The sequence below is a fragment of the Pristiophorus japonicus genome, chromosome 9 (assembly GCF_044704955.1).
Source record: "Pristiophorus japonicus isolate sPriJap1 chromosome 9, sPriJap1.hap1, whole genome shotgun sequence".
Classification (NCBI taxonomy): domain Eukaryota; kingdom Metazoa; phylum Chordata; class Chondrichthyes; family Pristiophoridae; genus Pristiophorus; species Pristiophorus japonicus.
The window spans coordinates 10,708,739-10,727,238 of record NC_091985.1 but is presented as its reverse complement, the minus strand read 5'-3'; the positions used below and the strand labels follow the sequence as shown (position 1 = coordinate 10,727,238).

Sequence of the window (18,500 nt, the reverse complement as noted above, 5' to 3'; positions counted from 1 at the left end):
GGTAGCACACTCGCCGAAGGGTCAGAAGGGTCAAAAGGTTGTGGTTTTGAGTCCCACTCTGGAGACTTGAGCACATAATCTAGGCTGACACTCCCAGTGCAGTGCTGAGAGAGTGCTGCACTGTTGTAGGTGCCATCTTTCCAATGAGATGCTAAACTGAGGCCCTGTCTGCTCTCTCAGGTTGACGTCAAAGATCCCATGGCACTATTCCATTTGTGATTGGACAGTGTTGTCCAATGGTCACAGGGTACTAATTGGGAATCCAGATGTGATTAATTGCATTTCCGGTTAGTTAATGAGTAATAGACACTGTCATTGGGCCTGTGATCTCAAGGCTCATATCCGCCCGGCGCATGCATGTGAACTTTTGTCTTTCTGTGCGTCTGTTGGTAAGATGAAAAGCAGAGAGTGTGCGAGTGAATTTTGAATGATGTGGCTGCTTTACTTCCTTGGATTCTGAGTGTTCAGTGAGTGTATACATGTGAAGTACGTATACCTGTATTGTGTGTAAGGTATTTTCGACTAAAATTAGCGCATGTGTTTAAAATTAGCGCATGAAGGTTGGCATGCAGGTACAGCAGGCGGTTAAGAAAGCAAATGGCATGTTGGCCTTCATAGCGAGGGGATTTGAGTACAGGGGCAGGGAGGTGTTACTACAGTTGTACCGGGCCTTGGTGAGGCCACACCTGGAGTATTGTGTACAGTTTTGGTTTCCTAACTTGAGGAAGGACATTCTTGCTATTGAGGGAGTGCAGCGAAGGTTCACCGGACTGATTCCCAGGATGGCGGGACTGACATATCAAGAAAGACTGGATCAACTGGGCTTGTATTCACTGGAGTTCAGAAGAATGAGTGGGGATCTCATAGAAACGTTTAAAATTCTGACGGGTTTAGACAGGTTAGATGCAGGAAGAATGTTCCCAATGTTGGGAAAGTCCAGAACCAGGAGTCACAGTCTAAGGATAAGGGGTAAGCCATTTAGGACCGAGATGAGGAGAAACTTCTTCACCCAGAGAGTGGTGAACCTGTGGAATTCTCTACCACAGGAAGTTGTTGAGGCCAATTCACTAAATATATTCAAAAAGGAGTTAGATGTAGTCCTTATTACTAGGGGAATCAAGGGGTATGGCGAGAAAGCAGGAATGGGATACTGAAGTTGCATGTTCAGCCATGAATTCATTGAATGGTGGTGCAGGCTCGAAGGGCCGAATGGCCATAGAAACATAGAAAATAGGTGCAGGAGTAGGCCATTCGGCCCTTCGAGCCTGCACCGCCATTCAATGAGTTCATGGCTGAACATGCAACTTCAGTACCCCATTTCTGCTTTCTCGCCATACCCCTTGATTCCCCCTAGCAGTAAAGACTACATCTAACTCCTTTTTGAATATATTTAGTGAATTGGCCTCAACAACTTTCTGTGGTAGAGAATTCAACAGGTTCACCACTCTCTGGGTGAAGAAGTTTCTCCTCATCTCGGTCCTAAATGGCTTACCCCTTATCCTTAGACTGTGATCCCTGGTTCTGGACTTCCCCAACATTGGGAACATTCTTACTGCATCTAACCTGTCTGAACCCATCACAATTTTAAACGTTTCTATGAGGTCCCCTCTCACTCTTCTGAACTCCAGTGAATACAAGCCCAGTTGATCCAGTCTTTCTTGATAGGTCAGTCCCTCCATCCTGGGAATCAGTCTGGTGAACCTTCGCTGCACTCCCTCAATAGCAAGAATGTCCTTCCTCAAGTTAGGAGACCAAAACTGTACACAATACTCCAGGTGTGGCCTCACCAAGGCCCTGTACAACTGTAACAACACCTCCCTGCCCCTGTACTCAAATCCCTCGCTATGAAGGCCAACATGCCATTTGCTTTCTTAACCGCCTGCTGTACCTGCATGCCAACCTTCAATGACTGATGTACCATGACACCCAGGTCTCGTTGCACCTCCCCTTTTCCTAATCTGTCACCATTCAGATAATAGTCTATTTCTCTGTTTTTACCACCAAAGTGGATAACCTCACATTTATCCACATTATACTTCATCTGCCATGCATTTGCCCACTCACCTAACCTATCCAAGTCGCTCTGCAGCCTCATAGCATCCTCCTCGCAGCTCACACTGCCACCCAACTTAGTGTCATCCACAAATTTGGAGATACTACATTTAATCCCCTCGTCTAAATCATTAATGTATAATGTAAACAGCTGGGGCCCCAGCACAGAACCTTGCGGTACCCCACTAGTCACTGCCTGCCATTCTGAAAAGTACCCATTTACTCCTACTCTTTGCTTCCTGTCTGACAACCAGTTCTCAATCCACGTCAGCACACTACCCCCCAATCCCATGTGCTTTAACTTTGCACATTAATCTCTTGTGTGGGACCTTGTCGAACGCCTTCTGAAAGGCCAAATACCATGGCCTACTCCTGCACCTATTTTCTATGTTTCTATGTTTCTAAAACGGTGTCACCATAGCCTCATCTTTGACTAGTCAGAGATTTCTGTTGGACCAACACTGGTGTAAAGAAAGTCACCCTGGTGTCAGTCCTAACCAAGCTGTTCACAACCCTGAACCTGCTCCCCCTTATCCTTCTGCCTCGCTGTCTCTCAGACTGACTTTCCTTATTCCATGAAGTATATCAGAGCCATCCATTGCTGCAGCTGATGCACCATAAGAGGCAGCACTGGGCAGAATATGAGGCGCATCATGTTAGTTGAAAAAAAAGTGAAGTGTAAAAGCCAAGATCATTTTAAATTTATTTGGGGGAAAATTCAGCATCTCCCCATTTGGGGCAGTAACAGTCGGGAGGCACGGGACTCAACGCCAAGCGCTGAAGTCTCACCCCTCTCCGGAAATTCGGGTTACCGCTCCCGGAAACCTGAAACATTAACTTTCTCTCTTCACAGACCTGATTTTTGTTAGGTAAGGGTGTTACCGGTGTTAAAGTGTGTGAAAGGATACCAAACTAAGGCACGTAAATGGAGTTGAGAGACAGATCAGCCATGATCTAAAGGAATGGTGGAACAGATTCGAGGGGCTGAATGGCCTATTCCTGTTCCTAGGAGCGTTTCCAGCATTGTTTTTTTATTTCAGATTTCAGATTTCCAGCATCCGCAGTATTCTGGTGCATCTGTGTGTGTGTATCTATCTGTGTGTGTGTGTGTGTGTGTGTGTGCTTGCGTGAATAACACGCTAACTCTAAATGTCATTTTCACTCACTGGTAACAGTCTCATCTATGAGTCAGAGGGTTGTAGATTCAAATTGTTTTTTGCGGTTATCTACAAAACAGTGGCTTCACTTCAAAAATAATGCATTGGCGGTGATGGCCTTTGAGGACATGAAAGAGACTATAAATACAAGTTAATTCTTGTTTCTAACATTCACATGTAGCTATTGCTTTACAATTCCCATCCATAACACAAAGTTGAACGACTCAGATTTAAAGTCAGTGGGTAGCACTCTAGCCTCTGAGTCAGAAGGCCATCGGTTCAAGTTCCACTTGAGCACGTAATCCAGGCTGAAACTCCTAGTGCAGTACTGAGGCGCTGCACTGTCGGAGGTGCCATCTTTTGGATGAGACGTTAATCCGAGGCTCTGTCTATTCTCTATAGTGGACATTAAAGATCCCATGGTGCTATTGGAAGATGAGCAAGGGAGTTCTCCCCGGTGTCCTGGGCCAATATTTATCCCTCAACCGACATCACTGAAAAACAGAGTATCTGGCCATGATTTCATTGCTATTTGTGGGGGCTTGTTGTGCGTAAATTGTGCATTTCCTACAATACAACAGTGATTATACTTCAAATAGTACTTAATTGGCTGTAAAATGCTTTGGGATGTCCTGAGATCGCGAAAGGCGCTATATAAATGCAAGTTCTTTCTGACTCATATTTGTTTTCTCTTTGACTTAGAGGGGATTATCCTGTCCTTCTCCTTGTCCGTCGTGATTGGGATCGCAATTGGCACGTTCCTCTGGATCATGTTTGCCTGCCTGTCCCGCAGGAAGCAGGCCAGCGCTTCCATCTCACCGGCCATCAGTCGTCGCCCCCGCTCCTCCAACCACAACATCATGCTGACCAGGACCGGCTTCTACCGCAGCAACAGCTACGACAGGCACGGCGACAACAACCTGGCCTTGGCCAGCACCCTGACCTTCCAGCGGCAGGGCTCCCAGGACCCAGGCGACAGCTATGGCAGAAAGGCCGGTTTCCGGGCCTCCACCTTCCACCCTTTCGTCCAGGGGCCGTTGGTGGGGGAGCTGGGCGGGCTGCAATCGTCCTCCACCCTACTGCGCACCGACACCTCGTCCACGCTCAACTGCAGCCTGGGCCACCAGGAGCAGCACTGGTCAGAGGGCCGGCACTACGACTGTCACTCGTCTCAGACCCCGCCCCCTGCTTACAAGTTTGTCGTGGAACCGGCCAGAGAGACACTTGCATGACGTCTTTCTGGCCAATCACCAGGACGGGCAGTTCCAACACCTCAACAATTGGGCCTCAATGGATTCGCAGTTCTTGGAATTTAATGTTTATATTTTGGGAGGTATTGGTTGGAAACTTTACTGACTTTGCAAAAACACACAACACGACAAGTATCTTGAAATCAGCTGATACTAATATTTTCAGTTCACAGAAAGAACGACTTGCACTCCTTAGCGACCTTCATCACCTCAGGTCATCCCAAAGTGCCTCACAGCCAATTCATTACTTTTTTGAAGTGTAGTCACTATTGTAATGTAGGAAACGCGACAGCAAGCTCCCACAAGCAGCAATGTGATAATGAGCAGATAATCTCTTTTAGTTGAGGGATAAATATTGGCCCCAGGACACGGAGCAGTACTCCCCTGTTCTTCTTCCAACAGTGCCATGGGATCTTTTACATCTGCCTGAGGGACAGGTGGGGCCTCGGTTTAATATCTCATCTGAAAGACGGAACCTCCGACAGTGCAATAAATACTGATCCAGTCAAAAGTAATCCATTGAGGGGATGGATGATGCATAGGTTAAATACACATAGAACTTGCGTCTTAATCCAGCCCAAACTCACCAAAGGAAAGTCTCCCTCTCTTACTTGTAAGGTTCTAACTGAGACAAGTGTTGGATAGCCTCAATCCCAATCCCAGTGAGCTGACAGCCTACAACTGATTACACTTAAGCACTGTGGGGAAGGATGGCTGGTGTGGGAGAAAAAAATTCAGACTCTTGAAACATAGGGCATCCTTCTAAGATTTGGAGTTAAGACACATTGGGGGCAAAATTGCCCCAATTTATAGCCCCGTTAGCGCCTACGTGGGGCACTAACGGGGCACAATGGCATTTTCGACCTGGAGAGAGGGGTGCTACCAACGCCCGGGAAATTGCCCCGGAGATTTGGGGGCGCTGTCTTGGCAGCGCCATGCGGGCCACGAGTCCGGCACGGCCGGATGTCAACGCCAGCTTTGTGAGTTGTGAAGCTGATGGATATCCGCTGCCAGGGACTGATTTAAAGAGGAGGCCTTTAGTGACCCGGGCCGCCATCTTTATCTGTCAGCCGACAATGGCGGCCCTAATGTCACTCGCTTTGGGTGCCGAGCTGCTGGCCCGGTCTAACACATCACTGGTGGTCCACTGGCGGCCATCAAAGGGCCTGCAGAGTGCACAACGGCCCTCCCCTTTAACGGAAGGGGAGGGGCGTTGTAATGCGTTAGTGCTACGCAGAGCTGGCCTGCTCCGCATAGCGCTGGACTCGGCACCACGCTACCGCCCCGGGAGCACCCCTCAAAGGAAGCGGAGCGCCGGAGACAGTGCCGGAGACTGCGCTCCGCTTCCTTTAAAGGGTGCATGGCACAATTCCGCATCGGCGGGGGGAGAGGGACCTCCGGGCCGGGCAGTAAAAGTCCCGGCCCCAGAAGGTTACTGCCTCCAATTGGGGCAAGGGGCAATTGTTGGGTGGTGTAGAGGGAGCTTACTCTGTGTCTAACCCATAATTAGATGCAGGGCTGCGGCGAAGGAGGAGGGGGACTGGGATTAATTTGGATAGCTCTACCAAAGAACCAGCACAGGCTGTGCTGTATCCTTCTATGGTTCAATCATACACTTGACTTGGCGGTGCTCACTAGAACCGTATAGAAGGAGCTTTCAACTAGCATCTAAACCATGATACACCTGACCCTGAGTAGTGTAGAGGGAGATTTACACTAGGGTAGTGTAGAGGGAGCTTTACTCTACATATAATCCATGCTATAAACCCTAATCTTGGTATAATCGATAAGGTATTGTAGATAATCAATGGGGTATTGCAGATGGAGCTTTATTCTGCTGATTGTAAATGGATAATGCTCCTTGTTGACATTTAGAGGCAAAGCTTTCTTCCCCCAGCATGAATAACAATAGAATAATAGATTTCCATAGAACCATTGTTAATATTTGGCAAGTTTTAAAGCTGGTGAGGAATGCTCCTCACCCTCAGGAAACAGCTTCTGTGCTCAGTAAATGACGTTGAGGTTACTGTTACAGCTGAGAAACTGTGTCCCTGTGAATTGGATTGGCACCTTCTTTACAAATCTCGAACTGCTGAAGCAAGTAGAGTGGTGACAGGTGAATTATTGGTTTCATTAATGATCCCAGATCTAACTCAGTAATTTAACCGTGACAATTAATCAGTAGATCGTATAAACACTGCATTCTTTAATGGGGCCCTGTCTTTGTGAAAAAGAAAGAACTTGCATTTATATAGTGCTTTTCACCACCTCAGGACATCCCAAAGCACTTCACAGCCAATTTATTACTTGTGATGTGTAGTCACTGTTGCAATGTAGCCAATTTGCGCACAGCAAGCTCTCACAAACAGCAATGAGAAAATGAGGAGATGATCTGTATTTTTTAAGTGATGTTGGTTGAGAAATAAATGTTGGCCAGTAAACCGGGGAGAACTCCCCTGATCTTCTTCGAATAGTGCTGTGGGATCTTTTCCGTCCACCTGAGAGGCCAGACAAGACCTCTCAGTTTAACATCTCAAACGAAAGACGGCATCTCCGACAGTGCACCATTCCCTCAGTACTGCACTGACATAGATCACAGAGATGTCATCATGATATATGACCTCTCTGGTTCTTCTTCCTTCTTGAACAGGAAAGGAGGTTGTGTTGAAGATGAGTTTCACTGCAAGTTTGCTTGAGTCTGCACACATTCAGAGGCTGAACTCCAAGCCATTGTCAACATCTTCACCGAGGCATACGAAAGCATGAGCCTTACACTAAACATCCATAAGACAAAGGTCCTCCACCAACCTGACCTCACCACACAGCACTGCCCCCCGGTCATCAAAATCCACAGCGTGGCCTTGGACAACATGGACCACTGTCCATACCTTGGGAGCCTACTATCAGCAAGGGTAGACATCGACGATGAGGTCCAACACTGTCTCCTGTGCACCAGCGCAGCCTTCGGTCACCTGAGGAAGAGAATGTTTAAAGATCAGGCCCTCAAATCTGGCTTCAAGCTTATGGTCTAAGGGCTGTAGTGATACTCGTCCTCCTGTATGGCTCAGAGACGTGGACCATGTAACAGTAGATACTTCAAATCGCTGGAGAAATACCACCAACGATGTCTCCGCAAGATCCTGCAAATCCCCTGGGAGGACAGATGCACCAACGTCAGTGTTCTCGTTCAAGCCAACATCCCCAGCATCGAAGCACTGACCATACTCGACCAGCTCCGTTGGGATGGTCATATTGTCCGCATGCCTGACATAAGACTCCCAAAGCAAACGCTCTACTCGGAACTCCTACACGGCAAGCGAGCCCCAGGTGGGCAGAAGAAACATTTCAAGGACATCGTCAAAGCCTCCTTGATGAAGTGCAACATCCCCACCGACACCTGGGAATCCCTGGCCAAAGGCCGCCCTAAGTGGAGGAAGAGCATCCGGGAGGGCGCTGAGCACCTCGGGTCTCATTGCCGAGAGCATGCAGAAAGCAAGCACAGACAGCGGAAGGAGCATGTGGCAAACCAGTCCCACCCACCCTTTCCTTCAACGACTGTCTGTCCCACCTGTGACAGAGACTATAATTCCTTTATTGGACTGTACAGTCACCTGAGAACTCACTTTTAGAGTGGAAGCAAGTCTTCCTCGAAATCGAAAGGCTGCCTATGATGATGTACTTTTCAGAAACATTTTACCACAGATATACTAGAAACAGTCTTTGAGGTTGTGGAGGATATCTGAGAATTGTGACTTGCTTGTAACGAAGGCAAACATTTGTGTAAATACTTTTCATTGTCCAATTAATCATAGCTCAGAAATTATTGTATGCAGAATTTACGTTTGTATCAAATTCCTGACTACATAAGAACATAATAGGAGCAGGAGTAGGCCATTGGCCCCTCGAGCCTGCTCCACCATTTAATAAGATCGTGGCTGATCTGATCCTGGGGTCAGCTCCACTTCCCCGCCCGTTCCTCATAACCCTTCTGTAATCTTCCCGCAAGTTTAACCTATTTATTTTAATAGGTTTCGATAGGCGATCGACTCTGATAAAAAAGCAGATAAAGGGAATTCGATACCAATGTATGATAAAATTGCATAGTGTAACATCGGTGCTATCAGGGGCAAATAGGTGAGCTGAGTTGTCTGTATATCAGTATATTCTGCTGAATTGTCAGGGATTCCTTACAGTTGTAGAAAGGGGATAATTGCACACTTATTGCTCTCTCCATACCATCCCTTGATGCTGTGTTTTAATGCACTGGGAAGGAACTGCATGTTGTCATCAAGAGAATTGCAGTCAGAATGGTTACCCCTTACTTGCTTTAACCAACAATCTTAAAGCATGGAACACAGTAACAAGGAGCTATCTTGGAGCCAATGATACCTCCCATTTCTCATATTTCACCCGTAGCCTGTCGACACATGCAGGGAAATGACATTCTCCCCCGGATCAGAGAGAAATTACCTTGTTAACGTGGTCTTTATTGCAAGGGGGTTGGAGTACAACAGTAAGGAAGTCTTGCTACAAATGTACAGGGCCTTGCTGAGACCACACCGGGAGTACTGTGCACAGTTTTGGTCTCCTTATCTAAGGAAGGAAATACTTGCCTTAGAGACGGTGCAACAAAGGTTCACTAGATTGATACCTGGGATGAGAGGGCTGTCCTATTAGGAGAGATTGAGTGGATTGGGCGTATACTCTCTGGAGTTTAGAAGAATGAGAGGTAATCTCATTGAAATGTATAAGATTCTGAGGGGGATTGACAGGGTAGATGCTGGGAGGATGTTTCCCCGGCTGGAGAGTTTAGAACCAGGGGGCACAGTCTCAGGATAAGGGGTCGGGCTTTTAAAACTGAGATGAGGAGGAATTTCTTCACTCAGAGCGTTGTGAATCTTTGGAATTCTCTACCCCAAAGGGTTGTGGATGCTGAGTTATTGAGTATATTCAAGGCTGAGATAGATGGATTTTTGGACTCTGGAGGAATCAAGGGATATGGGGATTGGGCGGGAAAGTGGAGTTGAGGTCGAAGATCAGCCATGATCTTATTGAATGGCGGAGCAGGCTCGAGGGGCCGTATGCCCTAATCAAGCTCCTAATTCTTATGTTCTTATCTCCCCTGAGTCAGGAGGGAAATAACTATCTCCTTGGATTGGGTGCTTTTAGTAAGTTCTCAGCTCGCGTACTGTGACACTGAAATAAACACTAGTATATAGTAATAAAGACACTCAAAGATCAAGAATAGTGTCAACACTATAATATTAGCCATAAACTTCAAACTACAAACCTGAAATACATCCTGCCATGAAAATAGTTCCCCTTAAACACATTTTGGTTCAATGGAATTGGATTTTGAAGAGTTTTCATTTTCCATATCAGTATTTTAAGGAATGCTCCTTAATGTTGCAATATTGCATTTATTTTAATCATTAAAATGGTAGAAAATTGTCCTGTTATTGTAAATCCTTCTTCAATTGAATTATTGTGTCCTTATTTTTTCTTTGTACAGAATCATTGCCTTAATTTTCAGTAATAGAAATACTGTCTAGATAGTTCAGCTGGGATGTCCATCACCTGCAGACACCCATTACCAAACTAAGAGTTTTTGATCATGGGATGTGGACATCGCTGGCAGGGCCGGCATTTATTGCCCATCCCTAATTGCCCTTGAAAAGGTGGTGATGAGTAACCTTCTTGAACCGCTGCAGTCCGTGTGGTGAAGGTGCTCCCACAATGCTGTTAGGGAGGGAGTCCCAAGATTTTGACCCAGCGACGATGAAGGAACGGCGATATATTTCCAAGTCAGGATGGTGTGTGACTTGGAGGGGAATGAGCAGGTGATGGTGTTCCCATGCCCCTGCTGCCCTTGTCCTTCTAGATGGTAGAGGTCGCGGGTTTGGGAGATGCTGCCGAAGAAGCCTTGGCGAGTTGCTGCAGTGCATCTTGTCGATGGTACACACTGCAGCCACGGTGCGCCGGTGGTGGAGGGAGTGAATGTTGAAGGTGGTGGATGCCAATCAAACGGGCTGCTTTGTCCTGGAAGGTGTCGAGCTTCTTGAGTGTTGTTGGAGCTGCTCTCATCCAGGCAAGTGGAGAGTATTCCTCACACTCCTGACATATGCCTTATTGATGGTGGAAAGGCTTTGGGAAGTCAGGAGGTGAGACACTTGCCGCAGATTAGAAACATAGAAACATAGAAAATAGGTACAGGAGTAGGCCTTTCGGCCCTTCGAGCCTGCACCACCATTCAATGAGTTCATGGCTGAACATGCAACTTCAGTACCCCATTCCTGCTTTCTCGCCATACCCCTTGATCCCCCTAGTAGTAAGGACTACATCTAACTCCTTTTTGAATATATTTAGTGAATTGGCCTCAACTACTTTCTGTGGTAGAGAATTCCACAGGTTCACCACTCTCTGGGTGAAGAAGTTTCTCCTCATCTCGGTCCTAAATGGCTTACCCCTTATCCTTAGACTGTGATCCCTGGTTCTGGACTTCCCCAACATTGGGAACATTCTTCCTGCATCTAACCTGTCTAAACCCATCACAATTTTTAACGTTTCTATGAGATCCCCTCTCATTCTTCTGAACTCCAGTGAATACAAGCCCAGTTGATCCAGTCTTTCTTGATATGTCAGTCCCGCCATCCTGGGAATCAGTCTGGTGAACCTTCGCTGCACTCCCTCAATAGCAAGAATGTCCTTCCTCAAGTTAGGAGACCAAAACCGTACACAATACTCCAGGTGTGGCCTCACCAAGGCCCTGTACAACTATAGTAACACCTCCATGTCCCTGTACTCAAATCCCCTCGCTATGAAGGCCAACATGCCATTTGCTTTCTTAACCGCCTGCTGTACCTGCATGCCAACCTTCAATGACTGATGTACCATGACACCTAGGTCTCGTTGCACCTTCCCTTTTCCTAATCTGTCACCATTCAGATAATAGTCTGTCTCTCTGTTTTTACCACCAAAGTGGATAACCTCACATTTATCCACATTATACTTCATCTGCCATGCATTTGCCCACTCACCTAACCTATCCAAGTCACTCTGCAGCCTCACAGCATCTTCCTCGCAGCTCACACTGCCAGCCAACTTAGTGTCATCCACAAATTTGGAGATACTACATTTAATCTCCTCATCTAAATCATTAATGTACAATGTAAACAGCTGGGGCCCCAGCACAAAACCTTGCGGTACCCCACTAGTCATTGCCTGCCATTCTGAAAAGTACCCATTTACTCCTACTCTTTGCTTCCTGTCTGACAACCAGTTTTCAATCCACGTCAGCACACTACCCCCAATCCCATGTGCTTTAACTTTGCACATTAATCTCTTGTGTAGGACCTTGTCGAAAGCCTTCTGAAAGTCCAAATACACCACATCAACTGGTTATCCCTTGTCCACTCTACTGGAAACATCCTCAAAAAATTCCAGAAGATTTGTCAAGCATGATTTCCCTTTCACAACTCCATGCTGACTTGGACCTATCTTGTCACCTCTTTCCAAATGTGCTGCTATGACATCCTTAATAATTGATTCCATCATTTTACCCACTACCGATGTCAGACTGACCGGTCTATAATTCCCTGTTTTCTCTCTCCCTCCTTTTTTAAAAAGTGGGGTTACATTGGCTACCCTCCACTCCATAGGAACTGATCCTGAGTCTATGGAATGTTGGAAAATGACTGTCAATGCATCCACTATTTCCAAGGCCACCTCCTTAAGTACTCTGGGATGCAGTCCATCAGGCCCAAGGGATTTATTGGCCTTCAATCCCATCAATTTCCCCAACACAATTTCCCGACTAATAAGGATTTCCCTCAGTTCCTCCTTCTTACTAGACCCTCTGACCCCTTTTATATCCGGAAGGTTGTTTGTGTCCTCCTTAGTGAATACCGAACCAAATTACTTGTTCAATTGGTCTGCCATTTCTTTGTTCCCTGTTATGACTTCCCCTGATTCTGACTGCAGAGGACCTATGTTTGTCTTTACTAACCTTTTTCTCTTTACATATCTATCAAAACTTTTGCAGTCCGTCTTAATGTTCCCTGCAAGCTTCCTCTCGTACTCTATTTTCTCTGACCTAATCAAACTCTTTGTCCTCCTCTGCTGAGTTCTAAATTTCTCCCAGTCCCCGGTTTCACTGCTATTTCTGGCTAATTTGTATGCCACTTCCTTGGCTTTAATACTATCACTGATTTCCCTTGATAGCCACGGTTGAGCTACCTTCCCTTTTTTATTTTTACGCCAGACAGGGATGTACAATTGTTGTAGTTCATCCATGCGGTCTCTAAATGTCTGCCATTGCCCATCCACAGCCAACCCCTTAAGTATCATTCGCCAATCTATCCTAGCCAATTCACGCCTCATACCTTCAAAGTTACCCAGCCTCTGACCTGCTCCCAACCAAACTATTGGCAAATCCACTTAAAGGGACGGGTTTTGTTTGACCAATATGGAGTTCATACTCTTTCCTTGTATGGGGCATAACCCACTTACCTCAACACAGAGAATTTGGACACAAATTGGCAAGAGCTAAACCAAATTGGCAAGAGCTAAACCAGAGGTAATCTAGGTGTGGGTGTAATCTGGGTTTAAACATAGAAACATAGAAACATAGAAATTAGGTGCAGGAGCAGGCCATTCAGCCTTTCGAGCCTGCACCGCCATTCAATAAGATCATGGCTGATCATTCAACCTCAGTACCCCTTTCCTGCTTTCTCTCAATACCCCTTGATCCGTTTGGTCGCAAGGGCCATATTCAACTCCCTTTTGAATATATCTAACGAACTGGCCTCAACAAGTTTCTGAGGTAGAGAATTTCACAGGTTAACCATTCTCTGAGTGAAGAAGTTTCTCCTCATCTCGGTCCTAAATGGCTTACCCCTTATTCTTAGACTGTGACCCCTGGTTCTGGAACTCCCCACCAACGGGAACATTCTTCCTGCCTCTAACCTGTCCAATCCTGTCCAAATTTTATCGTTTCTATGAGTTCCCTCTCATTCCAGTGGATACAAGCCCAGTTGATCCAGTCTCTCCTCATATGTCAGTCCTGCCATCCCGGGAATCAATCTGGTGAACCTTCACTGTACTCCCTCAATAGCAAGAACGCCCTTCCTCAGATTAGGAGACCAAAACTGAACGCAATATTCCAGGTGTGGCCTCACCAAAGCTTTGTACAACTGCAGTAAGCTCTCCCTGCTCCTATACTCAAATCCCCTAGCTATGAAGGCCAACATGCCATTTGCCTTCTTCACCACCTGCTGTACCTGCATACCAAACTTCAATGACTGATGTACCATGACACCCAGGTCTCGTTGCACCTCCCCTTTTCCTAATCTGCCATCATTCAGATAATATTCTGTCTTCCTGTTTTTCGCACCAAAGTGGATAACCTCACATTTATCCACATTATACTGCATCTGCCATGCATTTGCCCACTCACCTAATTTGTCCAAGTCACCCTGCAGCCTCTTAGCTTCCTCCCACAGCTCACACCACCACCTAGCTTAGTGTCATCTGCAAACTTGGAGATATTACACTCAATTCCTTCATCCAAATCATTGATGTATATTGTAAATAGCTGGGGTCCCAGCACTGAACCATGTGGCACCTCACTGGTCACTGCCTGCCATTCTGAAAAGGACCCGTTTAATCCGACTCGCTGCTTCCTGTCTGCCAACCAGTTCTCTATCCACGTCAGTACATTACCCCCAATACCATGTGCTTTAATTTTGCACACTAATCTCTTGTGTGGGACCTTGTCAAAAGCCTTTTGAAAGTCCAAATACACCACATCCACTGGTTCTCCCTTATCCACTCTACTGGTTACATCCTTAAAAAATTCTAGATTTGTCAAGCATGATTTCCCTTTCATAAATCCATGCTGACTAGGACTGATTAACTGCTTTCCAAATGTGCTGCTATTTCATCTTTAATAATTGATTCCAACATTTTCTCCACTACCGATGTCAGGCTAACCAGTCTATAATTCCCTATTTTCTCTCTCCCTCGTTTTTTAAAAAGTGTTGTTACATTTGCTACCCTCCAGTCCATAGGAACTGATCCAGAGTCAATAGAATGTTGAAAAATGATCACCAATGCATCCACTATTTCGAGGGCCACTTCCTTAATTACTCTGGGATGCAGCCTATCAGGCCCTGGGGATTTATCGGCCTTCAAGCCCATCAATTTCCCTAACACAATTTCCTGACTAATAAGGATTTCCTTCAGTTCCTCCTTTTTGCTCGACCCTCGAACCCCTAGTATTTCCGGAAGGTTATTTGTGTCTTCCTTAGTGAAGACAGATCCAAAGTATTTATTCAATTGGTCTGCCATTTCTTTGTTGCCCATTATAAATTCACCTGAATCCGACTGCAAAGGACCTACGTTGGTCTTCACTAACCTTTTTCTCTTCACATATCTATGGAAGCTTTTGCAGTCAGTTTTTATGTTCTCTGCAAGCTTCTTCTCCTGCTCTATTTCCCCCCTCCTAATTAAACCCTTTGTCCTCCTCTGCTGAATTCTAAGTTTCTCCCAGTCCTCTGGTTTGCTGCTTTTTCTGGCCAATTTATATGCCTTTTCCTTGTATTTAACACTATCCCTAATTTCCCTTGTTAGATACGGTTTTCGCACAAATGCCTGCAGAAAATGGGAAATGGGTACAAATCATCATGTAAATGAATAAATACTTCAGGGTGATTCTTTATCCATGCGACCTGCTGGCAGAACGAGTGGAAAGTTTGCTCCGCTGTAAAAGAAAGAAAGACTTGCATTTATACAGCACCTTTCATGACCACCAGATGTCTCAAAGTGCTTTGCAGCCAATTAAATACTTTTGGAGAGTAGTCACTGTAGAAATGTGGAAAATGCAGCAGCCAATTTGCACACAGCAAGCTCCCACAAACAGCAACGTGATAATGGCCAGATAAACTATTTTTGTTATATTGATTGAGGGATAAATATTGGCCAGAACACCTGGGAGTGCTCCCTTGCTCTTCTTCGAAATAGCACCATGGTGTATTTTACATCCACCTGAGGAGGCAGATAGGACCTCAGTATAATATCTCATCTGAAAGACAATACCTTCGACAGTGCAGCACTCCCTCAGCACTGCACTGGAGTGTCAGCCTAGAATTATATGCTCAAGTCCCTAGAGTGGGACTTGAACCCATTACTTCCTGACCCAGAGGCAAGTGTGCTACCCACTGAACCACAGCTGACACCATGCTATAGGCCATGGTTGACCTTCTAGGGGCAATTCTACAATCCCACACTCCAATCAGGAAGCTGCTTTAGAAGGAAGTGTGGGTCAGAGAATTGGGACTACATTATCATAGCTCTGTATCCAACCTGCTTGCCCTGTTGGTCTGACTCTTTGCTGGAAGCGTGCAATCGCAGAATCACCTCGCTGGTATTTCTTTTCATTCACCTATATTTATTTTTTTCTGTTTCCAGTTGGAGGCTGAATGTTAATACTCACCTTTGGATCGCTCCTACACACATCTACGATTTCCTTCAGCTATATGTCCCTGCCAGCACTCTCTGCTCTCTTGGGGCATCTACTCCTTTATTCATTCTCAGGATGTGGGCGTTGCTGGCATGCCCGGCATTTACTGCCCATTGCTATTTTCCACCAGAAGCTGGCGGCAGTGGTTTGAAACAACTAAGTGTCTTACTTGGCCACTTCAAATGGCAGTTAAGAGTCAACTAGGTTGGTGTGAGACTGGAGTCACATATAGGCCCAGACAAGAAGACAAACTTCCTTCCATGAAGAAACTAGTTGGGTTTTTAATACGATCCAGTGGTCATTTTTATTGATACCAGCTTTTCATTTCCTGACTTTTTCTAAACTGCATTCAAATTCTCACTCTGCGATTGTGGGATCTGAACTCATGTTCCCTGGATTACCAGCCCAATAATATAGCCGCTACACTACAATTCCTTCAGCCATCGTGCTCACACCTTCTGGAACTTCCTTTCTCATCGTCTTTTCTCTTGTCGCCCTCCTTCCTGCCTTCAAAAGCATAATAGGAAGGCTTTTATTTCGTCCCCTCTCTTCACTGTGCGACAAGGGCAAGGGGCATTAAAAAGGTTAACGGGAAAAGTAAAAGAAAGAACAAGGGTCAGCATTCTGAGAAAATTGGAATCTGGTTTGAATACAGAATGCATTAAAAACTAATTTGGAGAGTTAGTACCATTAATAACTATGGAGGGGTGTGATGTGTAGCAATGACAGCTTAGGTGTGAACAGGACAGAGAACGTAATATTCCTGGTTATATTTTCAGGAGAAAGGAAAAAATGGTGGCAGCATTAACAGAATTATTCCCAGTATTGAAACAAACCAGCAATGACTGTTCTTGATTAACCCATGCATCTAGTTCACTAATTAGATTTTCAATTATGAATGTCAGAGTTTACCCATAATATTACACTAACTGACATTAGACAGGAGTTAGAAAGGAGAGACTTGAGATACTGGAACTATTTCCACTTGAGCAGAGAAGGCTGAGAAGGTTTAATGGAAGTTGTCAAAATGATGAAGGGGTTTATTAGGTTGAAGATACAAGGCTATGAGAAGAGAACAGAGGAGTGGGATTAGTATTGAGTTGTTCCAACTAAAAGCAAATTCTGATAGACGGATGGCCTGCTTCTGCATTGTAACCTTCAATGGTTCTTCCTGTTGTCCCTCCTGCTGATGCCCTTCTCATTGTCCACCGAACCACCCTGTACAGTGCTCTGAGATGTCTCACCGTACACGAGAAATGATAAGTTAATTTTATCACCAATGCAGAGAAAAGCCCTCCCTTCTCTATCACATCAATGTACCTTACCCCAGCCTTAGAAAAACACTCCCTAATCCATTAGTCTGAATGCAGCCAGACTGATTTGGATGAAGATCTCCTCTCATGCAAAATGTTCCTGAGCAATCTCAACCAAGTCCCTAGTGTCCTGGCCAATATTCAGCCCTCAACCAATGTCAAAAACATTACCTGGTCATTTATGTCATTGTTGTTTGTGGGAGCTTGCTGTGCACAAATTGACTGTTGCATTTCCTATATTACAACAGTGACTAGACTTCAAAAGTACTTCATTGGCTGTGAAACGTTTTGGCACGTCCCCGAGGTCGTGAAAGGCGCTATATAAATTCAAGTTCTTTCTTTGCTTCCCATTGGAAAGAAGGGACCAGCAAAAGATTGGTGGCTCCAGCCTTTGTCCTTCATCTAGTGAAATTTGTGGGCTCACTGTCTCCTTGGACATTAAGTGGGATTTCCACATCTAGTCCACCAGTAATGGTGCCTTCCAGGGGCTTGACTTCCTCATTCATCCTATTTATTTTAAACTTTGCTAAGATAGTGTATGCAAGCATTGTGCGATTGCAAAAAATCTTTCTTTCTACGTAGCCTTAAATGTACTTAAAGTGCTTTGGGATGTCCTAAGGTTGTAAAAGGCGTTATATAAATGCAAGTTCTTTCTTTATAAACCCACAAAGACATCCATTAATTAGCTACAGTGATTGACAGTGTGGGAAATGGAAGCAGACGTGTAAAGGTCTAGCTGAGATTGGTGTAGAGTGAAGGGAGCTTTATCCTGCATCAAATTCATGTTATAACTGACTGGGAGTGAGTGCTCAACGGGGCAGCGTAGAGGGAACGTTAATCTGTGTGCAACCAATGAGTTCCTGGGACAATGTCCATAGAGGAGGTGGCATCTGACAGATTGGCAATTCCCCAGCACTGGTGTATTTCAACAGGTTAAACACAAAAATAATCACCACATCAAACAAAAAAAATCACATGTGAAAGATCGAGATGAAAGTTGAGTCTGAAAATCCTGAAGGGGGTCTGCCTCAGGAAACAAGGTCCAGCTTCTTGTACAGTCTCCGCAAATTTAAAGCAATGCACAATTCTGTTTCAACCTTTTAACATCAGGAACCACCAGACCTGCTCACCACTTGCATTTCAGCTATCACTTAGGCACGTTGTGCAGGTTCTACCACAGCTGCAATGCTTCAGATTACAGCTTTGAAAT

The 18,500-nt window shown here is 45.4% G+C and overlaps 1 protein-coding gene across 2 annotated transcripts in view; it reads left to right on the top strand.

Annotated features, from left to right (window-relative positions):
* vip (vasoactive intestinal peptide) overlaps positions 1-18,500 on the top strand; it is a 71,074-nt gene that overhangs the window by 22,862 nt on the left and 29,712 nt on the right. The window contains exon 2 of one of the 2 annotated variants that reach the window (XM_070889064.1): positions 3,912-9,919. The exons of the other annotated variant lie outside the window; for it this stretch is intronic. Coding sequence (XP_070745165.1) covers positions 3,912-4,441 — 530 coding nt within the window. The 3' untranslated portion in view covers positions 4,442-9,919. Of the gene's footprint in view, positions 1-3,911; positions 9,920-18,500 lie in introns of those variants that run through there. 2 annotated transcript variants of the gene reach the window in all.